The sequence below is a fragment of the Physeter macrocephalus genome, chromosome 14 (assembly GCF_002837175.3).
Source record: "Physeter macrocephalus isolate SW-GA chromosome 14, ASM283717v5, whole genome shotgun sequence".
Taxonomy (NCBI): Eukaryota; Metazoa; Chordata; class Mammalia; order Artiodactyla; family Physeteridae; genus Physeter; species Physeter macrocephalus.
The window spans coordinates 26,572,106-26,598,087 of NC_041227.1; the positions used below are offsets into that span (position 1 = coordinate 26,572,106).

General features: G+C 51.8%; 1 protein-coding gene across 3 annotated transcripts in view; it reads left to right on the top strand.

The window, feature by feature from the left end:
- LOC102996228 (tyrosine-protein phosphatase non-receptor type substrate 1) overlaps positions 1-23,746 on the top strand; it is a 48,954-nt gene extending 25,208 nt beyond the window's left edge. For 2 of the 3 annotated variants that reach the window (XM_007120483.4, XM_024117132.3), the window contains exons 4-9: positions 5,999-6,319; positions 6,914-7,243; positions 9,048-9,158; positions 12,264-12,288; positions 18,761-18,800; positions 21,214-23,746. In XM_007120483.4, the coding sequence (XP_007120545.2) occupies positions 5,999-6,319; positions 6,914-7,243; positions 9,048-9,158; positions 12,264-12,288; positions 18,761-18,800; positions 21,214-21,468 (1,082 nt within the window). In that variant the 3' untranslated portion in view covers positions 21,469-23,746. The remainder of the gene's footprint in view (positions 1-5,998; positions 6,320-6,913; positions 7,244-9,047; positions 9,159-12,263; positions 12,289-18,760; positions 18,801-21,213) is intronic. The other variant, XR_003682850.2, reaches the window with a different exon arrangement.
- Positions 23,747-25,982: the final 2,236 nt, after the last annotated feature.

A 25,982-nucleotide genomic window follows, 5' to 3' on the forward strand; every position in this document is an offset into this window, starting at 1 on the left:
AGGCACTCATCTCACTGTGAGTGGTGAGTATGGCCTGGGTCTCCTTTGTCCCCCTGGTCTGTGACAACAAGTCAACAAGAATGCCTTCCACCCTTTGAGAAAAAAGAAAAAAAAAAAATCAAGTGCAGCAGTGGGTGCTTATATCATGATCTGATTTCACTCCCTTCTACAGATCAGGGAAACTGAGGCCTGCAGAGGTCATGCTACTTGCCAAAGGCCCCACAGCTGGTAAAGCTGGGAAAAGTCTGGAACCCCAGTCTGCCTGGCTCCACAGCCCTTGCCTTTTCCATCCCGTCTAGCCCTTTGTTTCCAGGGATGAGGGAACTGAAAGTCTGAGTGACTTGCCCCGTCACAGCCCAGGTATCTCCTCCTGCCTCCAGAGAGTGCTCCCCTCAATGTGGCTGAGTCTTCTCTTTATTCAGCACCTATTGAGCACCTACTGTGTACCAGGCCTTGCTAGGGATGTTGTGGAAGCAGCAGTGAACAAAGCAGACAAGGGCTCTTCTCCCATGAAACTTATGTTCTCTCCCCTTCCAAAGAGAAGTATATCCAGGGCAGGGTTTCTTTACTTCCTCTTCAGAAACATCACACTGAGAAGAAATTCCTAGAGGCATAGGTTCAGTGTTTACTCTGATGGCCCGGGCTAGAGGAGATGCCCAGAGGTTGGGGGTTTCCTGGGGGTCTGTAGGGAAAACCCTCCTGTGATTCAGGGACCGACTCACACAGTCACTGAAGGCTCCCAGCAGAGCTGGGTCATCTCAGAATGTCCCTCCCCAGGGAAGAGGTTCCCCATGTGGGTGACTTAGGGGCCGCCCCATTGAGGTAGCAAAGGTGCTCATTAAGAGTTTTCTGACAAAGACCCTGGATCCTCTTCCTAACTCCTGAATCCTGGACTGTCAGCGCAGGGAGGACATTTAGACACCATCCAGTGCAACCCCCAACGTACACATGGGGAGCCTGAGGCCAAGACGTGACAGGGACCTAGACTGCAGTCACATGGTCAGTGAGGGGATCCTTCCAGAACCCAATCTGATTCAGGCCAGACTCCTTCCTGCACCACCATTGGAACTGGTTTCATGGAAGAGCCTGGCACATAGAGGGGACAAGATAAAAGCTCCTTGAATTAACCATTGAACAGGGAGCCTTTTCATAGGTTTCCCCAAGGTTCAGAATGCCTCTCACATTCAGGCCCTGAGGCCCAAGGTGACTGGGAACCTCTCCCTAATTTTAGCCACAAATCCCTCATTCCATATCAGCACCTGGAGCCTGCCCAGTGTGTCAACAGCTGCAAAGCACTCAGCATATGGAGACAGCGTCTGTCAGTCTTTTGTTGACAAATATCAAGTTGTTCCCAAACTTAGGATATTAGAACAGCACTGCAGTGGATAATCTTGTCCTGCATCACTGTACTCAAGTGGGAGATGCCCGCTGGAAGTGGCATTGCTAGATCATGGACTATGTGTATTTTAATTCGTGTGGATGTTGCCAAATTTCCCTCCTAGATGTGGTAGCAATCGAATCTCCCCATTACCGCTGGACATAGGGAAGGTGCCTTTATCCTGACTTTGCAGCTATTACTAAACTTCCCAGATTGTCGGTTCCTTGCTCAGCCAATCACAGGTAGAAAGTGGCTCCTCCACCACTCAGATCTGCTGCCTCCCAGGAGGCTGTTCGTCCTCCTCCCCAGGCTGCCTGCCCAGAGGGTTCCCTGGATGAGAAAGGAGCGAGGGGAGGGGACCAGGGGACAGCAGCCTGACAGATGCTGAATCTGCCTCATGGCCTTTTCTCCCTATAACCAGTGCTCAGAAGGAAGGGCTGTCTGTCTTCCCTTCTACAGATAAGGACACTGAGGCTCAGAAAGGGATGTGGCTGGTGAGCAGGTAGGGGAGCCAAGACTGAACCCCCAGCATCCTGACTCACACCCTGCTCTCCACACCCCCACTGTGCTTGTCAAAGTGTAGAGAAAGCTTCAACCTTCTCCTATAAAATCCTGTGTTGTTCTGTTCTTCAGTAATAACTATGAGAAAAGGTCCTATGTGAGAGGCAGGACTACCTTTACAACCAGATCAGACAGATACTACAGTGTCTCATGATGTGCTGAATGTTCCTAAAATGCAGGGCTCACCCCACTTCAAAGCATCAGGAGTTTTTCTCTCCATTTTTGCGATCTTGCTCCTTCACTAGGCCTCATGTGGGAGCAGCTCCAGGAAGTGTAGCGTGGACAGCACAGAGAGGGACCTCTGCAATCCCAGCAGCACCATGCACGCCCATTCCTGGCTCTGCAGACTGAGGATGAGGAGGGGGAGGTGTTCCCTAGAGGGTGCTGGGGGCCCCGCATGAGCAAGAGTTCATATCTAGACCCAGGTGTCAGGAGCCCATGTCTTCCCTTGTTGCTACAGGGTCCCCAGGCCTGGGCACTCAGAAGCCACTCCTCCCTGTAGCTGCTTGAAGTCAAGAATCTCAGAGAGAAAAGGGGAGGGTGGTGGTCAGTGTGGGGGCTTGTGAAGGTGGGGCGCTTGCTCTGCTGATGGAAACGAAAGCTTGGAGGTGACAGGAAATACTTCTTGGACACAGTGGGCGGGTGAGGAGACAGTCCCTTCATTTCTCTCAGCCTCAGTTTTCTCATCTGTAAAATGGTGATCATCATGGACTCCTTTCAGGGGAGTTGGAAGGATTTGAGGTGCTCTGTCTAAATCACCAGCACAGAGTAGGGGCCCCCCAAATCGAGGGGTTATTTCAAGGCTGTGACCCAGTTCCCTCTGCTGGGTCCCATTTCCTCACCTGTAGAAAGAGGATAATCACACAGCCTTTGCATTATGTGCTGAGGGTACAACGACCTGGTGACAGGACAGCCCCTCAGGGAGCGATGGTGCCGGCCTCCCAGGCTGTGTGATCTTGGGCATATCTTAGTTCCCCTAGTCCTCAGTTTCCCTATCTGTGCAATGGTGGCAATCACGCTGCCTTTCAGGAGTCTGTGATGACTGAAGAGGATCTAGGAAGCCCTGGATGGAGTGGGCTGGGTGTCACTGAGCTCAGTGCACAGCGGTTGAGAGCCTGGGCCGAGCCCCCACTGCCTGGGCCTCCATCCCAGCTCTGCCCCGTCCCGGTTCTGGGACCTCTGATGAGTCCCTCTCCACACTGGGGCTTGGTGTCCTCATCCATCAGTGACAGCACTGCCCTTACAGAGCTGCTGCAGGGACTGAATGAAGGATACATGTCAAGAGCTTAGAGCAGAGCCTGGCACCCGGAACGTGTTCCACCAACGTGAGCTCTGATGTGCTGGAGCCAGAGGACCTCAGATGGGTCACTTTCCCTCCAGGACTAAGTACAACTGGAGTTGGGGTGGGGCTGGGTGCCTTTCAACCTCAGCTGCTCATTGGAATCACCTGGGAGACAGTGAAGAGCTCCCCAGACCCTGTCCCCACCCTAGAAATTCTGATTTAATTGGCCAGATGTGGGCCTCGGCAGCTGAGTGTTTTAACTCCCGCAGAGGATGCTGGTGCCCAGCCAGGACAGAGAAGCCCTGATCTACATGTTCTCTGAGGTCACAGAGTGAAGGCTGTGGTTTTTCCCTGACAAAGGTGGGTCCCCCGTGGTGCCTGAGTTGTAAGAACAGTTCTTCCGGGTGTGGGTGCTTCAGAATAGTCCAGGACGGTGACAGCTTTTAGGAGGCCCAAAGAAGTCAGCCTGAGTGGAGAGGCAGAGACACCTCCCCAGTGAGCTCATCTGGGCTGAGAGGGGCTTCCTGCCCACTCACACCACCCTGTTCAGACCCGAGCTTCATCTCTGGGGAAACTTTCCCATATTTTAAACACGTGTGTGTGTGTAAACAGGTGCTAGAATCCCTGCAGACACTCCCTGCTCAGCCCAGAGCCCTCCTGCCTCAGTACACCACAGTGACACTGACCAAGTCTGTGTTCCCTCCTTTCAAAATGCTTCCAGCTTCTGTAAAGGGCTGACCTGCAGGAAAATGCCTGTGATCCCTTGTGTGTTTTGAAAGCCAGTTCCCCCAAATTTTTCCCTGAGGGGATTATTTTTAAAAAGAGGGAGAGAATCATAATTTGGTGGTTTCCTACTCCTTTATTCATGTGGATTTTTCATGGCAACTGCAGGGAACAAGATTTGATACTTTTCTTGTTTTTTCCATAATACTTTTGTTTTGCCTTCTTACTTAGAGAATAAATACATAGTTTCAGACCTAGGAATGACCAGATCTTATGATTAAGATGTTATTGTGTTATTGATTAAGCAACTATATGCCAGGCTCTGTGTTTTACATACATCCTCACTCATCTTACCAGGTGGTGCTCTATCCACTTTGTCTAGAATCAGACACTGAGGCTTAAGAATAAAGATCAGAGACCCTAAAATCAGTCAGTCCTGTGTGCAGTGAGATGAGCTCTGACCTTTCCTCGCTGGGTGCCCTTGGCCAGCTGCATCCTCCCTGAGCCTCATCCCATAAATGGGGCCCACTCTCGAGCCTCCCTCTCAGGACTGATGTGGGGAATGAGAGAGCTGAGGTTCCTAGAGGAATCAGCCCAGCATCAGGCTCCCAAAAGCTCTCTATAAGTGCTAACTGATCACAGTATCTGCTCCCTTTAGTTACGTCCAGGATGCTGGTGGGGTTTTTTTTTGGGTTTTTTTTTGTGGTACGTGGGCCTCTCACTGTTGTGGCCTCTCCCGTTGCGGAGCACAGGCTCCGGACGCGCAGGCTCAGCGGCCATGGCTCACGGGCCCAGCCGCTCCACGGCATGTGGGGTCTTCCTGGACCGGGGCACGAATCTGTGTCCCCTGCATCGGCAGGCGGACTCTCAACTATTGCGCCACCAAGGAAGCCTGCTGGTGTTTTTATGACTTGATTTATTCAAGTAACACCTCCTTACTATGTCCTCAAAATGTTTGATGAGTTTTAGGAAGCAAGTTAAATATTTACAAATGCAAATATTTATAATAGTTGCTGTCTGCCAACTTTTACAGGAGGTGTTACGTAATAATGAACAATTTGGAGACACCCTAGAGGACCCTTCTACAGGGAGAAACTGCCCTCACTTTTGATTTACTGATTTGTGTACACTTTCAGGACACAAGAGGTGCTTCTGCTGCTTCATAGGCCTGTGTCTTTGTCTCTTCTGATTTAATGACAATTAAGAAATTAACCACCTTTGGTTTCTTAGCACTCATTGATCTTTGTTTCAACCTAAAACTGACCCAGGAGAGGAACCCAGACTCAGAAAAACATCCGTTTGCTCCCTTCCTTTCAAATTCAAGGATTGGCACATTAGTCCTACTGGAATATTATACATTAGTCCTACTGGAAAGAAGGAAAACTATGCAGTAAATTCATAAACACCTGAAGGGACAGCTCTGGATATAAACACAGTCCCGGTTAATGAGAGATCTGTGTTTGTTGGTTCTGTGAATCATCTTGTGTTTTACTCATAGCAAAAATGCTCCCACTACCTGATTTAACCCTCACTGCAGCCCGGGAAGGGTAATGCCTGCTGTCCCCTTTCACAGACGAGGAGCTGCGAGCTGCCATGGGCACACCTCTCGTTGGACGGCCAGCCTGGTTCAGCTTCCACGTGGTCCCGCTGTGACCCCGCTTCCCCTGCATTTACTTCTGTAAACACTTCTCCCAACTTACCTAAGTTTTCCAGGGGGAGCCCAGCTGGGAACAGTTAATAGGAGAGTAAGACCAATCAGTACTCTTGTTCCTTGGCCCACACTGGTGGGAAATCACCTGGCAGATGTAAGAAGGTGGACTTTGAGCTCAGGCCTGGAATTCGATGTCCGCCTGCCCCTGACTCAGGGTCACCTCTGGGAACCGGTGTGTCTCCTCTGTCAGATGAGGGTGATGACACTGCCCTCCCAGAACTACTTGAAGAATTTAAAAAATAACATGTGTGGTGGTTCTTAACTGTGTCACAGTTTTATCATTAGTGATGATAATTACAATCATGTTCATCATGTTCATCATTTATAAATGTTCCTTTTGTAGCCAAACCCTCTCCTCCTGTGGTATCAGGCCCCGCAGTGAGGGTCACACCTGAGCAGACAGTGAGCTTCACCTGCAAATCCCACGGGTTCTCCCCCAGAAACATCTCCCTGAAATGGTTCAAAAATGGCAACGAGCTCTCAGCCTCCCAGACCAACGTGGAACCAGAGGGAAACAACGTTTCCTTCAGCATCTCCAGCACAACCAAGGTGGTGCTGGCCCCGGGGGATGTTCGCTCCCAGGTCATCTGTGAGGTGACCCACATCACCCTGAAGGGAGACCCTCCTCTTCGTGGGACAGCCAACTTGTCTGAGACCATCCGAGGTAGAAGCCCCTCATGCCAGCCTAAGCCCGCACCTGCCCACAAGGCCCCAGCCTGTTGCTCCTCCTCCCTGCTTTTTGCTCCAGGCCTTGAATTGCCTGGAATCTACTTCCTGACAGTCCTGCCCCATCACCAGGCTCCTAGATGAGCTGGTCATTCACTACTGTTTTAATGGCAGTTGCCAGGTGGACACCCATCATGTGCCAAGCACTGTGCCAAGTAGTTTCCTTTACTTTATCAATAGCTTCTCCAACTACTGAGTACCTACTATAAGCCAGGCCCCTATGTGCTTGGTGATTTCATATATTTTGCTGCAGTTATTATATTCCAACTGCATGCCAGGGGCTGTGCTTGTAGATGACACACATTATTAACCTAATAGGAGCCCAGTCCTTGAGCACCTACTGTGTGCCCTGCAGGGTGCTTATGATTTCATTTATATGCAAAGAGACCCTCGATGTTTGAGCACCTGCTGCATGCCTGGCTCTGTCCTCTGTCCTCTGGTGACTCCCTTGCTGTGCTGGAAGCTGTTATCCAGCCCCTCTCCTGTGACCTGTTGGTTCCATAAGTCAGAGCTTCTGCCTATGCTGTTTCAGTTCCGCCTACCTTGACGATTACCCAGCACCCCATGGCGGGGAACCAGGTGAATGTCACCTGCCAGGTGAACAAGTTCTACCCCCAGCGCATACAGCTGACCTGGTTGGAGAACGGAAATGTGTCCCGAATGGACATGGCCTCGACTCTCATAGAGAACAAGGATGGGACCTTTAACCGGACGAGCTGGCTCCTGGTGAACTCATCTGCCCACAGGGAGGCTGTGCTGCTCACCTGCCAGGTGGAGCATGACGGACAACCGGCGGTCACCAAAAACCATACCCTGCAGGCCTCTGCTCCCCAGAAGAACCAGGATGCAGATGAACCTCTTGGTGAGGCCTCCACTCCAACTGACCCAGTTCTTTACCTTTTTAATTTAATATTAAAGGTAGTAATTCATGCTTATTATAGAACAATCTAGAAGTGAATAGATGTAAAATAGAATTTTAAAATAAGTTCCCTCCCCCAAATCCCACACCACCAAGAGTGACCACTTGTTAGAGTTTGGTGCATTCTTTATAGATCTTTTGACATAAATATCCATGAAAGAAAGAAAGTAGGGAAGGAGAGAGATCGTCCTGTCCATAGCGTCCTGCCTCTTGCTTTCTTTCACTAACAGTAATTGTGTTCACCATGCCATGTCCGCCCACCTCCCTCCGGCTTGCTCTTTCTTACCTGGGCCTTGTCTCCCTGGCTGCCATCGCAAGGGTGCCCCACTGGGAGTAGGGACAAGGGCTTCAGGGTGTCTGCGGCTTATCTCAAGTAAAATCAATGCTGCCCTAAATGTCCTTGTACATATTGTTACATGCGCAGCTATTTCTATGGGACGATTCCCAGGGAACATTTCTAGGCCCATTTAAGATGATGGTGGGAGAGTGAAAGGTGTCAGCCCCCATCCAACCTGTTGTCGATGTGTCTCCCTTCTTTCTTCAAAACGGCAGCACCTAGTTGGCATTTTGGTACCACTGTGGAATGTTCCATCACCTGTACGCTTGTATGTAGCGACCCTTTGAGCGGATTAGAATAGAGTCCATTTCCTTCCTTCGTGCATCCTTCAAGGGAACAGCTCTAAAGAAGCCTTGGGGCCTGTCACGGTGCCCTTTGGTGCCACCAATGACTGGTTTTCACAGGATGAGCCCTGCCCCTGGGGACAGGTTGTGTGGATCCACTCCGCCTGTCACAGTCTTGCTGGGGAGCTTGGACAAGTCAGTGCCCATCTCTGGGCTGCTCCGCCGGCTTCTGGCAATGTTGAGGGAGGTGACCCTGGTGACCCCCCAGCTTTGAGTCTCAGCTGCTAGGACCATAGCTGTCACAGCATTATAGCTTCAGGGCTGGGTATGCAGTAGACACTCAAGAAATACTATTAGAAAGGGTGAAAGAGTCAGTTAGCTGGTTGATGTGCGAGCTGGTTTAGTTAGTGAGGTAATCCTCAGAGCTATCCAATGAGGTAGAGATTACTATTGGCCTCAGTAACATAAGCCAGTGTGTGAGGGGGGTTTAAATGACCTGCTCAAGGTCACGCCACAAAGGGCAATGATTTGAACCCATGTGTCTGAGACCTGCTCCTGGCCTCCCACTATGCCCTCATGTGGGATCCCCTGCCTGTGCCCAGCACCACCCCTGCCCTGTCTCCGTGTCCCATGTCCTGGGTTCAGCGCTCCTAGGCCCAGGCCCTGGGCACGGACCAGGGCACAGCCTTGGGGCTCTGCATGTCCAGACACACGTCCACCACTCCTTGCCACCCCTGTCCCCTGCGCTGTGTGATGCCCCAGCTACGATTAGGAGCTCCGGGCAGACCTGCGCCCCTGTGTGGTCGCTGCACGGCTCACTCAGATGAGGAGGAGCATATGTCTGTTCCTCGGGAGGGAGGTTCCCGCCCATGTCCTGCAGCTGGGCCTCTCCAAGGCTGATGGCAGCGTTTCCCCCCTGTTACCTCGGCACATTTTTTGCACTGCCGGTGGGTAACCCATGAGGAGAGGTGTGTGCAGACCCATGGACGTGCCCATGTGACCTGAAATGTCTGAGCCAGATGTTTTCAGTTAATGAAGCCTGCCTCGTGGTGAATAGGGGCAGTGGGTTTTCCTTTTTTTTGTTTTAAATTTTCCTACAAGAAGCCTCTCTTTTGTGTGGTCCTAGACAAGGCTGACAACTGGAACAGTATCTTCATCGTGGTGGGCGTAGTGTGTGCCCTGCTGGTGGCCCTGCTGATCGCCGCCCTCTACCTCCTCCGAATCAGACAGAAGAAAGGTGGGTGCATCCCTCAATTCCTCCTCATGAGTTTGCCCCTGGGCTGTCCTTCCTAGAGGGGGAGGCCTCAGACTGTTTAAGCCATAAAGATGTCCAGTTACTCCCAGTAACAGGTGCAAAGGTAACAGTGCTGCCATGGCTGTGTGGGCCCTTCACCAGGCTGTAATCTGGGTGGGTCAGCAGCCCCGCAGCCAGCACTGCTCCAGGCCTCACATCCTCACGGGACCGCTACCAAGGTGGGAAGCAGGGAGATGCCAGGGTGGCAAGAGGGCCTCAGGGAGGAAACTGTTTCCCAGGATCCCCGGGCAGACTTCTGCTTTCCCCTTACCTGTCCAGGTTACATGCCCAGCACCCTGGCAGGAGGCTAGAAGGAAGTGGGGATAATACCACCACTTACTTCTGAGGCCGTTGGGGGGTTTAAATGGCTGACTGTGGGTACAATGTTAGTAAGATGCCCAGCACACAGCAAGTGCTCAATAAATGTGAACTCCTGTCGTCAGTATTGTACATGAGCCTGGAAACATGAGCCACCTCCCTGGAAAGCTCCCTTCACTGTGGCAAGATGTGTGGTCTTTGACTGCAGCAGGAGGGTATAAGTTCAAATCCAGGACATCGTCCCCTTGTTTGCATGCTCATGCATGTGCGTGGGCAAGCGTGTGTGTGTGTGTGTGTGTGTGTGTGTGTGTGTGTGTGTGTGTGTGTGTGTGTAGTTGTTGCTGTGGCCAGACCTCTGACTTTGGAGTCAGACAAACTAGGATTCCAGACCCTTGTTTTATGCTCTAAACAATTTGGCCTCCACGAGCCTCCATTTCCTCACCTGTAAAATGGGTGTGGCAGTGCCTGCCTTGGAGGATAGTTATGAAACAAATAAGCTCATGTGAAACAGCAGCTCTGACACATTCTCAGACCTAAAAAGATACATGTTCTCTTTCCCACTCTTGAAGGAGACTATTTTAAGCCAGTGTTTCTGAAACTTTTTTGGCTACAAGTGATAGAAATACATTTCATGTCTCAACCCAAGGCACACACACCCCATCTATAAAATTGGAACTCCGATATTTTCCTTTTTGTCATATTTTGTACTATATTCTTTAAAAAATGCTGGTTGTGACCCACCACGTGCCACAGCTTATAAAGTGCAAAGTGTGGTCCCGAGCTGTGCTTCTGCGCCCAGACCTCCAGGCAGAGTTCAACAGGCATGTTGTGCATCAGCCACGCACCCCTCCTGCACCCCCTTTCCTCTGGTCCCCAAGTTTCCCTCCCCGCTGGGCCGGCTGGAGGGACTCAGCTCCGAGACACTGCCTGAGCCTCCAGCTCCCGTCCAGGAGGGCTGGCGTCAGGGCCCGCATCTCTGGAATCCAGAAGAGGTTCTGCCAGATGATCTACAGGGTGTTTTCCCTAACATTCCTGGAGCCCCCGCACAGGAAGGACTCCTTCTCAGGTGGGGAAGCAGGGTCTGTTGCCCACCAAGAGTGACAAGCCAGCCCTTGGATGGAGCATTCACGGTGTCCACTAGTGTCCCAGTCCCCTTTGGAGCCTCATCCCTGGCCACCACGTCAGGCTCCGGCACATGTGAGCTCATTACCATGGGCCTGGGCATCAGTGACCCAGCGTTCCGGAGGGGGAGGGGGGTTGGAGAACTGCAGATGCTGGTGAAAGCCACCCAGCCCTGAGTGGTGAGTCTGCTTGTGTGCAGAGCCCAGCTCTCACACATAGTCTCTAGAGACAGTGACATCTGGTCCTCGGTCAGATCTTCTCATGTGCCAGGCACTGCTCACAGACCTAACCCCACTTTACAGATGAGGAAACTGAGGCGTGGGAAAGTTATAAAACTTGCTCAGGGTCTCACAACTGGTGAGTGCTGAGGCCAGGATTCACACCTGGGCAGTGGGTCTCCAGGGACTACGTTTGGGACCACTCTGCACTTCACCTCCATCCTAATGAGACACCCCTTCTCCCTCATTGGTCCCTGGAGGTATCTGCCATCCTCTACCTCATACTCACAGTGAAATATCCTAATTTCAACTCTATCACTTACCAGTCGTGTGACCTTAGGGAGTCATCCAGTGTCCTTGGTGTAAAATGGAGATGATTGGTCCCATCACTGGACTCCCTGAGATGACTCATGACCCAGCACTTGGCAACCCATCAGCCTCCATTCAAATGTTAGATACTGAGCTGCAGCATCTAACTGGTGTCACTCACCTAAAAATCCAGTACCTGCCCAGGCACCAAGCGTTAATCTGGCAGTGAGAATTCTTGCATCGTGGCAGCCTCCAGCCTGTTAAAATGTGGTGCAGAGCACATTTGCCTGTGCGTGTTGCTTTTTAATTACAATTTTACAGCAAAATGAGAGTCAAATGGTGGCTGAGCCCCAGTGGCTTCTCTGTGGGATGCCCCATATCACAGGCTTAAAATCTCTGAGCCAGATGGACCCTTTCTTTCCTCCCAAGATCCTTTTTTGGAAAGTGGTGAGATGAAAATGAATGTCCAGCCCAACCCTGTGAGTTAGAGCACTGAAATCCAAGCTCAGAGAAGGAACATGACCCACAGAGGGTCACACAGCAAGTGAGTTGGTGGCAGAAGTGGGATTCCCATTTACTCCCCTACCTAGCAGACCTGCTAAAACCTGTTCTCCAGCAGTGAAGGGCCCTGATGGGGGCCCAGGCTTGCTGTAGGGTCTCTGGTAAGGTATGTGATGGATGGAAGTGAGGCTCAGACAGAGGTAGGGCAGTTGACCCCTCCCAGGCTGAAGGCTGCTTTGGGATCTGACCTTTGGCAATTCCCAGAGATGGGAAAGCAGGAAGGCCCAGCTCACTAGTCTTCCTCCATGGAAGATAATGGGCCGCCCACCCCAGTGGGATGGACATGGGGTTTCCTGTGGTTTAGAGGTGATTTCAGTAATTCCTCCCAACATCCTTGGAGGTAAACCTCTGTCTCCCCCTCTACACACACACACACACACACACCACACACACACACACACACACACACACACACCACACACACACACACACACACACACACACACACCACACACAAAGTTACGTGAGAAAAGTGTGTTTCTAGGTTAAATAACCGGCTTTTGTTTCTTCTCTCTTTCAGCCAAGGGCTCCACTTCTTCTACAAGGTAAGTGCATCACTGGGCTAGAGTGCTTTTGTAGTTATTTTGTTGTTTGCCTCCAAAACTGCAAAGCATAATGCACACCCACTGACCCTCCCTCCTGTGCCAGTCAACCGTTCTATTTCTTTCCTGTGTAAGCTCTTCTCACCAGGTCCATCTTTAATTACTATCTCAAATGAGGGGATTTGAGGGGATTTCTGCACACAGAGGCACTGATTTCTTGCTTGCTGTCCACAGACAGTGAGACTCTTATCAAATCCCATGTGGACTGTGGCAGAAACCTCCTGCACATTCTGCCCCCGAATCCAAATTGTATACTTTGCTCTTTCCTTCGTTCACTAAATATTCATTGAGTGCTTTGGCACAGACAGCCCTGGCAATGCCAGCATGAGTAGGATAGAAGCATCTGTGCCCTCCTGAAGCCCGTGACCTGGTCAGAAGCTAAGCCGATGACATTACATCACAGATGGTACGTTAGTTTGTTGATTCACTTTATCGGTGATTTTTGCTGAGTCTCTGCTGTGCACCAGCTCTGTTCTGAGCACTCAGGATACAGCAGTGAACAAGAATCAGTCTGGGCCTTCATGAGGCTCAGATGCCAGTGAGAGAAGCAGGCAGTAAGCCTGGAGGCAAAACAGTATAATGCCCTGTCAGGTGGTGACGAATCAAACACAGCAAGGGGATGGAGACTGGGGGGCAGGGAGGGCAGGGGCAGGGAGGGCCTCCTCCGAAGAGGACATATGAGCAGGGACCTGGAGCTGGGGACCTGTGAGGGGACACATGCTGGGTGAGAGAGCAGGCGAGGAAAAGGCCCGAGGTGGGCAGTGCCGGGAGGATAGGGGAGGCCAGTAGTTGCAACAGGAGGAGTGAAGGGACAGGGAGGGTTGAGGTCAGGAGGTGCAGGCCCACGCACCTTAGCTTGGCCCATGCAGCAGATGGGTGACTAATCCAGACTTTGCAGCTTTGGGGAAGGCCCCCGACATTCACCCCAGCAGAGTAGAGGCAGCACCCCATCATCTACCATGTGAATGTACCTGCATGGAAACATGAACGTCCACACCAAGGACGACAAATACAAACTATAAATAGCTTCATGTTGGTTCGGGACAGGTTTTGCCACCAAATGAGTTTTGCAAATCTTTTGATATTTTTAGAGCTTTGTGGATTTCAGAATTGCAAAGCAGAACTGCGGATCTGGAGGGGAAGCCAGGGGTCTAGGGCCTGTAGCTGTTAGGACTCAGGGTTTTACTCCCGGTTGGATGAGGAGGCTTAGGAGGGAGATGATCTGACTTTATTTTAAAAGTATCACCCTGACCACTCTGTGTGGACCGAGCTAAAGGAGGTGAGGGTGGAGGCAGAGAGGCCAGAGAAGAGGCTGCTGCAGTAGTCTAAGCAGATGGTGGTGGCCTAGACCAGGGTGATGGGATGGGCTTAGAAATGGTCAGATTCTGGATATATTTCGGAGGTAGAGCCAAGAGAACTTGCTGATGGATTGTGGGGTCAAGGACAATACCAAGGTTGGGGGCATAGGGGTGCTGTGTCCTGTGTTGGGGACCACAGATGCAGTGGGGAAATACTAGGCACTGCGGTTGCACACAGCAAGAGCACCTGACCTGTCTGAAGGGCCCTGGGAAGCACTATGTGTCCCTCCTGCCCCACAGCGGGAGTCTGTGGTGCCCTTGGGAGAGAGCCTTGCTTTCTGCTCTGACCTCCACAGGTGGCTTCCTGCTCTGAGCCCTGGCCAGCCTCCCAGCTTCCCCATCCCTGAACAGGCAGAGCCACCACTCCAGCAAAACCAGGCTCCTCGCTGCCCCCAGGGAAACGTGCTTCCTGTTGCCGGGCCTTCACCTGTCACACTTCCCACCCAAGTACACTCTTTCTCAAGCGCAAGGCTCAGCTTCCATCCTTTGCCTAAAACCCCTCAGTGGCTCCCTGTGGCCCTCGAGGTAGTCCAGATGCCCTCCTGAGGCCCTCAAGCCCCTCGTGGTCCAGCCCTGCTGCGTTGGACAGTTTTACTTCCAGCCACTCCTGGAGCTCACATTCCGTGGCTCAGCCAACGCTGCCCCCCTTCACCTCCTGCCTCACACTGCATCTTCGCTCTCCTCGCCCTGTGCGCTGGCCTCTCTCCCTGAGATGTGCTCCCCACCCCTGCTCCCGAACCACCCAGGGTCCGCACAATTTCAGGGGGCGGCAGTCACGGCAGGCTCTGAACAGCGCCCCCGGGAGTTGTGCCACATGGAAGCTAGTGTAGGCGCCCCTCCTTTTACCTGGTTACCTCTTGCTCTTCCCTCTGGGCTCAGCAAGGGTATTACCTCCTTCAGGGACAGAGGCCCCTCCTGGGAGCTCTCCTGATGCCCCTGGATGGGCACCCCAGTGTGTCCAAGTTGTCTCTGCACTTGTCCCCGTAGTATAACCCACCCCTCTTGAAGGCAGGGGTTACTTCCCTCACGTTCACTGCTAATTGCTGCTGAACTTGGCACCATGCCCGGAATGGAATAGGTGCTCAGTAAAGGTTTGTTGAATAAATGAATCAACAAATGCCATCCCAAACCACCACAGCAATCCCCGATCTCTAACTTCCTGAATCCCTAAAACGCTCCCTGTCAGTGGCTTCACAGCCCCAAATATGGAAGGACCTCTCTTTTTTGTTTCGTTTTTATTGCTGTCACTATTTTTTACACGTCATCTCCTCAATTAGACAATACGTTTCTGGAAGAAAAGGGGTGTGTCAATAATAAGAATGACAACAGCATCAGCGGCTAACATTTATTGAGCATTCACTGTGTTCCAGGCACAGATCTATGATTTTACCTGTATTAGCCCATTGGTGATTTAATTATTGCAAAAATCCTATGATTTACTCTTGGCCCAGTTTAGTTCAACAGAGGTTCTCAAACTTGAGTGTGTAGCAGAATTCCCTGGAGGGCTTGTTAAAATGCAGATTGCCGGCCCCACCCCCTGAATTTCTGATGCGGAGTTTGTATTCCTAACAAGTTCTCAGGCGGCACTGATGCTGCTGCTTCCGAGCTGGCCTTTGAGAACCCCTGCTCTAGAAGCTTATTATTGTCGCTGTGTTGTGGTTGAGGAAACTGAGGCTCAGAGAAGTCGTGTGACCTTCCCAAGGTCCCACAGTTAGTAAGTGCTGAGCCACGACTCAACCCAGATTTCTCTGACGCTGAAGCCGAGGCTCTTCATCACTGATCCAGTGCCTCTTGCTGCCTGTTTCTTCTTCCCCAGAGAAGCCAACCGTTTTCTGCCTGTTTTTTCTTTTTCCAGCATGAGCCTACCCAGGGAGCCGTGAGATCACTTGCTCCCTTTCATCTCTCTGAGCCAAAGCGTTAGCTAGTGAGCGGTAATGGCGCTTTCCCATGCAGCCGCCAGCTTCAGCTAGGCTGACTGGGATCAGACGCTTTCCAGAGGACATTGGCATGGGTAACAACCCAGCACCCCGGGAGGGGGCGGGGCAGGGGAGGGGGCAATGCCACCGCTTTGAGCTCAAAGGGCCCATCAGGTTGCAGGGCCAGTGGGGGGACTGGCTATTTCTAACTCCCTAGGTTAGGAACGTACAGGAGAACGTTGTAATCTTCCCCAGCTCAGATGAGAGAAAAATGTGGCTCTGCTCCCGTAATTGGGCACTGGGGTTCATCCGGTAGGCCATTTGTTCACTTGTCAGACATTCACTGAATTTATTCTTGGAATATTTAAGGCTTCCCTGACTCTTTCATTTATTCATCTGGATTAAGCGCCAGGCCTTAAGCTGGGGGATTGCAAAGAGTAGCAAAAAAGACACTAGCCCTGGTCTTGTGGCACTTTTGATCCCATGGGAGAGAGGTTCATTCATTCAACAAACATCTGTGGCATGCTGACGGTGCACCGGCCCATTACTAGGTGTCAGGGCTCCGGTGGTGAATGACACGGGCCTAGTCCCTGCCCACATGGAGCTCGTGGTCCACAGGGAGGCAAGTTACCAAACAAGCTAGGAGGTTAATACGTGATGTGCTGCAGGCACTGACTAACTAACACAAAGTCAGGCGCGGAGCAGAGGTTGCGGGGGGCAGGGGGTGGGTGTGCGGTCGGCGGTCAGGGAAGGCCATCTAAGGAGGGGACATTTAGGAGACAGCTGAGGGGCGAGAAGGCTCTAGCCATGGGAATATCGGGGGCAAGAGTGGACCAGGCAGAGGGAATGACCAGTGCCAAGACCCTGAGGCAGGAGCAGTTGGATGTGTTCACAGACCATGGAGGAGGCAAGGGGGCCAGAGCTGAGTGATTGAGGGCGGAGACAGGGGACTAGAGCATTTGGTGGGGGCACATCACGCAGGCCAGGCAGTCAGGACTCGGAGATGGATTTCAGTGCATGGTGGGAAGGAGTTGAGGGTTTTAAGCAGAAAAATGATATGACATCGCAGATGGCATTTTACACGTGGGGAGTGGAGGGCAGGCAGGGCAGGAATAGAGCAGAGACTCCAGAGGCTCCTCAGAAATTTAAAACCTGGACGGTGGTGATGACGGAGTGGAGGGGTTCGATATGTACTTTGGAGGCAGAGTCGACAAACCTTGCGGTGGATTAGACACAGGTTTTAAAGGAGGAGGGAGGAGAATCAGGGGTGATTCCCACTTCCTTAGCCAAGCACAGGAATGAGTAACAGCAATGCCGTTCACTGAGACAGGAGAGACCGGAGGAGAGACAGACATGAAAAAATGGATAACTGCTTCTGTTCTGTAATAATTGCTCTGAGAAAGGAGCCCAGTGTTCTGAGAATGGAGTTTGGGATTCAGTGAAGGTTTCCCTGAGAAAGAACTATTTGAAACAGCTCTGAGGGAAGAGAAGGAGTGAATCAGATGAAGAGGCAAGGAGGAATGAGTGTGCAAAGGCCCTGGGGCAGCCTGATTGTCATTCATTCCAAGTCAGTTTTGAGCACCCATACCTATGTGGTGAAGAAGCATGGCAGACAGCCAGACACACAAACCAGATGGGAAAATATGCAAGAAGTTTGAAATTGTCACGGAGGGGCAGCCCAGCCAGCCCAGCACTGTCAGAGCCTTCCCAAGGAAATGACAACGTAGTTGAGTCTTAAAGGATGAACAAAGGTTAACCAAGAGGAAAAGTGGTTGAGGGGGTTCTTCAAGGCTGTTGTTGACATGTAAAGTGGGCCGCATCAAGTAGCCCTTGAGAAATATTGGGTGAGTGAATAAGTGGGTGAATGAGAGCGAGGGAGTGAATGACCCCTAGGGAGGTCAGCCAGGGACAGACTGCACAGGGCTTACGAACAGGGCGAGGCATTGGACTTGAACCAAAGGCAGTGGGAAGCCAGACCTGTTGGAAGCAGGAGGGGTATGGATGGAGCTGAGTGAGTGATGGTCCTCTCCAGATGATGTCCCTGCTCCTGGAGGGCCGTTGCTGTGGCCACGTGGGGCCTGTCCTGCCCCAGAACTGCTTTCTGAGCCAAGCACTCATGCCAAATCCATTAATAACCCCACTGCCAAGCCCCATTGCTCATTTCTGACATGATTCAGGCGAACATCCCCAGAGTGGCCAGCTTGAGAATTTACACAACTCCTGCAGAGCCAGTGGCTCTAGTTTGCTCACCACCTTGACTGTGACCCTGCAGTGAGCCAAGCCACAGCCTCCAATTACCGAATCAAGTGCTTGAAGAGCTTCTTTGATTAACCAGAACAATTGGTCCTTTTCTTTTCCTTTCTTAATGGTGACTTAGATGTGTATAATATAGAACATTGGGAAAACATGGGAAACTAAAAAGAAGAAAAAATACCACCCAAAGACCCCTGCTGTTAGCATTTTACTATGTTTCCTTCCAGTGTTATCCACACATTCTTCATAATCGAAATCATTCCACAGAGAATTTTTCTTTTATACTTATCATTTTAATGTAATCATTTGTAATTAAAAAAAAAAACTTCCTCATAAACCTTTTAAGTCTTTATCTACAAATCTATCTATCCTAATTTCCTTAACCAGTCCCAGTTGGTGGAGCTGTGAGGTGTAAACCTTCCTCCCCCATCTCGTTCTGTGGTAAATGCCTCTGTGCATAAAGCTTTTTCTATATTTTGAATATCCCCCCCTCCGCCACCCGGCCAAGTGTGCGATTATGAGTCAAAAGATGAGAACAACTTCCAAGCTCTTGACTTTGCCAAGCGGCTTCCAGAAAACGTTGTGCCGGTCGGCCCCTCCCACCAGCAGTGTGTGAACCTGCCAGTTTCACTGCACCTTCCCCAGCACCGAGTATTATAATTTTTAAAGATCCTTGATGATAAAGTAGGTTAAACAAAAAAAAGGTAGTGCGTTGCTGAAAAGCCCTTTGGTCGAAACATGTGATAAGCAGTTGTGTTTCTGTTGGGAATCGCTCATCCATGTCCTCCACCCATATAGGAAGTGGAACCTAAATGTTATTCTTATCCATTTGCATGAGCACTGGAGATAGTGAGGGTATTTTTATCTGTGCGTCTCTTTCCTTTTTAGGTTGCATGAGCCCGAGAAGAACACTAGAGAAACAACCCAGGTACGGTGCTTGGTGAGATGCCCTTCCTGGGAAACAGGAACAGGCTGGGACAGACTCTCCCAGCTGGAGCAGAGGGAGGGGGGGACTCAGGAAAGCAAGGATCCTCCACCCCTGGCACCCACCCACCCTGGCGAAGGAGTCTTAATTTAGAACAGGATCTGCAACTCCTGTCGATGCAAGGAAATCATACCACCGAGAGTCTGTCCCCGCCTGTCTGACTCAGTGCCAAACACTGCACAGCTTGGAAGGGCACCGTCCACCATGTGTTCTGTCTAAACGGTGCCCTGGAGTCGGGCTTAGTGTTCATCACGCCATCCAGCCTCCGTGCACGTGCCCAGCCAGTCCTTCCACCAGGAGCACCCTTGCAGCCCTGTGCCTCTCACACGGGGTAACACGCAGCACTGCACTGCCTTTGCTGATGGGAAGACCCCATGTCATTAATGACCTCATGCAAGGGCACGCTCCCTTGAGCTGGCGCTTTCGCCCCAGCATCACTGAGGGGATTTCAAGGCACCATGGCTGGCCTGTTTCCGAGAACTCTGGCCCTGTCTGCACCGGCTGACGCTGTCAGACCTTGGAGGCAGAGGGCTCCTCTGAGCCTTGTAAGGAGACAGGCCCTACCCTGAACCTGGAATGAGAACATGGCAGCTGCCCTTGACATTTCCCTGGCAGTTGTCACCGTCGTATCTGTAGTCTGCTGAAGAGAGTCAGGGCTGGTGAGAGGCACGGTGCTTCTAGGCCAAAACTCTCCTGACCCAGCACAGCCCCACCCCACCCTTCCTGCCTCCAGCGGGTCCTGGGCATGAGCTCAGGTGGTGATTAGAAATCCAAGACCATTTCCAGTCATGGGACAGGAAGGCCTTCTCCCCCCTCATTTTACTTTCTGGGGCTTTCAAAGTCAAAGTTCTTTCCGGAACTTTGCAGGGAAAGAATGATGGCGAAAAGAGCACTGAAACCTGCAGAGAATTTACAGTCAGTTGGGACTTCCTGAGCACCTCCTATGTGCCAGGCCCTGGGCAGTGAGCAAGGCTCTTGTGGAGCTTGCAGCCCTGTGACTAGGACTCCCAGTGCTGTGGGCCATCGGACCACAGCTTTAGAGGCCAGCAGACCTTGGCTCTTTTCTAGCTGTGTGGCTTTGACCCAATTATTTAACTTCTCTGGCTCTCAGATTCTTCACCGTAAAATAGAGTAAATAATTCCTACCAAGCAGGGTTGTGTTAGGGCCTAGATCGGGTGATCCACGTGAGAGCAGGGCGCCTGTCAGCTGTTGGGGACTGAGGTTATTTTTGTGCGTCAGGTAGGATCATGGGTGTTGGTAGCTCCCCTCCACTTCTACAGCGCAGGTGCCAGGCACAGAAGGAGCAAAGTATGTCATTCATGATGGGTAATTTCAAGGCGGCAGTTGTGGGTAATAAGATGAGCATGTGGGAGAGGTTCAGGTTTGCCAGGTGGCAGATGACAGCTGACACGTGCTGAACATCTGTGCACTTGGCATGAGCCAGGCTCCGTCCTAAGAGCTTCACCTGGACCATCTCATCGGATCCTCCCGGTGACCCTGGCAATAGATACTATTATTAGACCCACTTTACAGATAGGGAAACCAAGGCCCAGAGAGGCTAAGTGAACTGCCCAGTCCCTCAGCCAGAGAGGGCAGAACCAGGATTCACACTCGACTTCTACCTGCAGAACATTTACCTCTTGTTCACTGCTGGCCTCATTCTCACACACCCCTGTCTTCTGTCCCCCAGTCCCCAGCTTCACCAGGAGCAGGGCTGAAACTGTTGCCATCCATTTATCCATCCACCACTCATTCATTCGTTCATTTAACATCCATGGGGCTTCTTCTGTGCCAGCCTTGGTTTCTGGATCGTAACAGATGCCTAGTGAATTTTTGTTGAATAAACGAGTAAATAAGTGAATGTCCGCATCCACTGGGGGGTCAGCATCTTCTCAGACCTCCAAACAGGCAGACAGTCCTAGGTGACGGGTGCTGTGATGCAGAAGCACAGACTGAGGAAGCACAGAGACGGGGCTCTGGACCCAGCTGAGAGGAGGGTCTTAGGATGAAATTGACAGGGTGGATTGGGTTTCATTACGAGAAGAAGGAGGGCTGGACGCAGCAGGCAGAGGACAGAGCATCGGGAAAGGCAGGTGAGAACTGCAGGAGGGGGTGACATTGAAGCAGGGACGTGAGGCGACTACACTGATGCTTGGGAAGACCCTTCAGGCCGTGTGAGGAGGAGGCTGATTGGAAGGGCAAGGCTGGAGACAGGTGACCTTGGCCGGAGAAGAGGGGGCCTGAACTAGGGCTGAGCCAGTGGAGGCCAAGAAGAGACAGAAGCAACCAGACTTGGTACTGAGGGTGAGTGAGTGGCTGGGGGCTCCAGAATGACCTTCTCTCCATCTCATTTAGATCCAGGACAACAACGACATCACATATGCAGACCTGAACCTGCCCAAGGGGAAGAAGTCCACCCCCAAGGCCGACGAACCCAACAGCCACACGGAGTATGCCAGCAGTCAGGCCCGCCCACCACCTGTGTCCGAGGACACCCTCACCTACGCCGACCTGGACATGGTCCACCTCAACCGGAACCCCAAGCAGGCAGCCCCCAAGCCTGAGCCATCCTACTCGGAGTATGCCAGTGTCCAGGTCCAGAGGAAGTGAACAGGGCCGTGTTCATCTCTAGGGTCTGTCCCCATGAGCCTTCCTGTCCCATTGCGGGCAGCCTTGATGAGGACAGCCAGCCCAGTTCCTGGAGGGCCAGGGTGGGACAGGACCCAACAGTGAGGGTAGCTCTTGTCTCCCCAGCCCAGCTGGCTCTCCAGCATTTCCACGGCAGCCATGGCCCCTCTACGTGGCCACACATGGAGGCTGGTGTTGCCAGACTAGGCAAGGAACCAACCTGGGAACTGGCCAGAGCCATCAGGGGGTGCAAGAACTCTCACGCCTCTGTCCATCAACTGTGGGTCTTTGTCATGGTCTTGGAGACCACTGACTGCCTCCTTGACACTCTGCAGCCCGATCTTCCAGAGTGAGGAGGGAGAAAACCCACCTCCTCCTCCCAGCACCACCCACCTGGGGCTTTGGGGAAAGTTTTCCCTTTAGATCGAACTGCCCATCCGTGGAGAAGAAGCTGGTCGCGCATCCCGAGACTTGGTGCCGTGCCTGCCAGCAGTCCTGGCCTCCCCTCCCTGCACTGGCCAGCCACAGGCCCCGGGGAGGAGAGGACCGTCTGAGGAATTCCTCCACCACCAAGGACTGAGGGACAAAACACCCCTCCTCCTCACGGCCCTCGAGACCTGGAGGACCTCCAAAGGTGATAACTCCACGTGGCCCCACCTCTCCCTTCCATACCTGAGCTCGCTTCCTTCAGCAAGCACTAACTCACAACCTCTCGCTGTGGACGCCTGTAAATTATTGAGAAATGTGAAATGTGCAATCTTGAAACTGAGGTGTTAGAAAATTTGATCTGTGGTGTTTTGTTCTGTATTTTTCTTAAAACAACAGCAGTGTTATCCTGGCTCTTTGTCATGTGTTGAAGTGCGTGGTTGGGTCTTGTGCAGTCTAAGGTTGAACGGTCGGTTGTCCTGGAGGGATTCACTTACAGCGGAAACTGAGTTCCTCCCAGTCCTAGAGGCTTGAGGGTGGGGAAGAAGGTTCCAGGTTGGCTGCTCCACGGAGACGCTTAGCTTTCTCTCCCCGAGGCTGGTACTTCTTGCCTTCCGAGCCCCCAGTGTGCTAAGTCTGAACCTGCCCGTGTTTCTCCAGGCTGCCTCCTTCTCTGTCTGGCCAAGACCCAACGCCCCAGTCTGCTCACCTGTAAAGAGGGGAGAGGAAAGATGCCATCCCTCCCCTCCATCGCTCACAAGCACTTTAGGGCCATGCAGGGTAGAAAGCTGTGCCTGGCTGTTTTCCCCATTCCAGCTCTCTGAGCTCATCTCTGAAGGTGGAATCTTCCATTTCTGCTCCCAAACCCTGTCGAGATCAAACTGGAATAAATCAAAGACAGCCAGGAGGACTGGGCAGCTGTGAAGCCAGGAATGACCCACCTTCTGTCCCTCTTGTCTCAAGAGGTTGGGCAGAGGCCGTGACCCTGTTATCCTCGGACCCCGCACCCCTCCAATTCAGTGTGGGGGCCTGGCTGGGCCCAGGGCAAGCAGGTGTTGCAAGCCCTGTTTATTCGGTCTTCATGTGTAACTGATCAGCTCTCAGAGCTGAGATGCCAGTCTTCACTGCCCCCCTGGGTCCAGCCATTTGATGCCCGAGGGATTCCTGGCTCAGGCTGTCAGAGGCAGAAGCTGAGCCATCCTGCCCATCAGCAGGTCCTCCAGGTGGAACTCCGGGAGCTGAGGGCAGACCCAGCTGTCTGGGGGACAGTGATCTGTTTTCCATGATGGCATGCAGGAACTGGCTGAGCCAACAGGCCATGTGGGCAGCTCTGGCCCCACAAGCCAGAGTTTCTCTGTGGCATCTAGGAGCACAGTGGCCCAGCCACCTGGCTCGAGCTATTTCCAGATTCCAAAAGGTTGGCTTGTAAACCTTGGTCTCTCTCTCTTCTGCCCAGAGAGAGCACACACATGTGAGCGCACACACACGCACACACGCACACACACACACACACACACACAGAATTTTAAAAAAATGTTTTCTTGGTGCCATTTTAATTTTATTTTATTTTGAATTTTGGAAGGGGAGTAAGGAATGATGCCAAGGAGGTCACGTCGTTTAGCTTCAGCCCGGCAGCCTGGAGATTCCCATACCTTGTGAACCCAACCCCAGGAAAAGGAAGCAGTCGAAACAACAGTATGGAAGGAGCATGGTTTCGGGAGTTTATTTTCAAACTGCGGGGAAGGAAACAGGCCCTATTTTGTATATAGTTGCAACTTAAACTTTTTGGCTTGCAAAATATTTTTGTAATAAAGATTTCTGGGTAACAACGGCCCCTCTGGGTGTTGAGTGTCCTTGTCTCTGTGAGTTTGTCCCTGTGCTCACGAGCCTGGGAGAAGATCCTGTGGGCCCCAGGGCTTGGCGTGACTTCAGCGTTTGGTCCTCTCTTGGGTTTTATAGACACAAAGGCTTTGTTTCCCCTGGCTCAGAGGGAGTCAGGGTAAGGCAACCCAAACACCTGCTTGAGCAGAATTCCAACAGAAAACCAAGTTTGAATCCCGGCTCTGGCACTTCGTAGGTGCGGGAACAAACCACTCACCTCTCTTGAGACTCCATTGGCACAATGGGGACAATAATACCCCCTCTAGGGTTAGTGTGGGGATTAAAGCGGCTAGGGTGCTCCACACATGGCAGGCCTTCACTAAGCGTTTGGTCTTCCTGCCCTAAACATAGTACAGTGGGGTCTGGTCACCCCTCACCACCTGTGGGATCTTGGACAAGCAGGTCACCCTCTCGGGGCCCCACTTTCCTCCTCTACCAAATGTGGAAGCTAATGCTTGTCCTAGAATAACCCTGCCAGATGATTCATGTCTCCTGCTAGTATATAGTAGGTGCTCAATAAATGTTAGTTTCTTTATGTCCCCTCCATAAGAATATTAATAATATTCATGACAGTTATATAATGATGGCAACATAACATTCATAGTTAGTGCTTACTGTGTGTCAGCACTTTACATTGATTAACCCCTTTATACCTTACAACTCCAGGTAAATAATAGTACTGACCTTGTTTTATAGACAAGGCACAGAGAGGTGGTGTAACTTTTATGGGGTCACACAACTAATGAGTGATGTTGCTGAGACTCAAACTCTAGCTGCCAACTTCAGAGCCCAACTTCTAGCCACTGAGTTAATATCAACACATTACGTGTTGGCACTGACTATGCAAAATTATTGGCAGTGATAATAGCTAATGCCTGCTGTGGTGAGTAATATGCCAAGTGCTTTACAGTTATTAACTCATTTAATCCCCCAACCACCATGTGAGGTAGGAACTCTTATTATCCCTGTTTTACAGATGAGTAAACCGAGGCACAGAGAAGTTAAGTCATTTTCCTAATGCCCCATGGCAGAGCCCAAGTAGTCTGGCTCTTCCCCGTCATGTTTTTTCTTTTTTCTTTTTGGCTGCGTCGGGTCTTTAGTCGTGGCACGCGGGATCTTCGTTGAGGCATGCAGGATCTTTCGTTGCGGCGTACGGGCTTCTCTCTAGTTGTGGCATGCGGGTTTTCTCCCTCTAGTTGTGGCGCACAGGCTCCAGGGCGGATGGGCTCTGCAGTTTGTGGCACATGGGCTCTCTTGTTGAGGTGCGCGAACTCAAGAGTTGTGGCTCGCGGGCTTAGTTGCCCCGCGGCATGTGGGATCCTAGCTCCCTGACCAGGGATCGAACTCACATCCCCTGCGTTGTAAAGCAGATTCTTTACCACTGGACCGCCAGGGAAGTCTCTCCATCATGTTTAATTCTCCTAACTGTCCAGTAGTGGTGGTGGCTGTGCCCATTTTGCAGAGAGAGACAGAAATTTGAGGCTCAGAAGTGCACATGACCTGGCCAATCTCACACAATGAATCTTTAATCAAGCTGGGACTTTCACTTGGATCCACAAGCCCACCCAGGATCAGCCCTGAGCCCTTGGCCTGGTCCATGTGATCACACAGGAGGCAAGGAGCTTCCTGCCGGGCTCAGAGAGGTCACCTGCCTCACCCTCCAGGACCTTGGCTGTGATAGAGAACTCAGCTCTCCTCCCTTGGCCCCAACTTGTGAAATACATGTGCTGCTTGCAGGAGGAGGTGTTCCCGGCATGAATACAGGGTGAGCAGGTGGGGAAATGCCTTCGTTCTCTGGGAAGGCGGGAGTGAGGGTGCAGACTGCACATCCAGGCGAAGAGACCTGGGGATGTAATTCACGTAGCACCTGGGCCTCACTTCTCCACAGCCCGTATCTCTAGGGCTGAGGTTGGCAGGCGAAATCTAAGTTCATGGGACATAAGTGGAGCATTCGGCATTTATCAGGCACCTCCTGGGTGTTCCTTGTGCAAAGGAGAGCGATAGGCCCCCCGCCGCCCGCCCCCATCCCTGAGGACCCGTGCTCTCGCCTTCTGTAGCCCCTGCCCACTTTACATTATAATCACGAAAATCTATGCCCCTTCTCAAGGTTCTAATGCCCAGCTGTAAAAGCGCCTGCGTCTTCTAGCATATTCACACCAGCCAAGATTCGATCCACATTAGTTTATTTT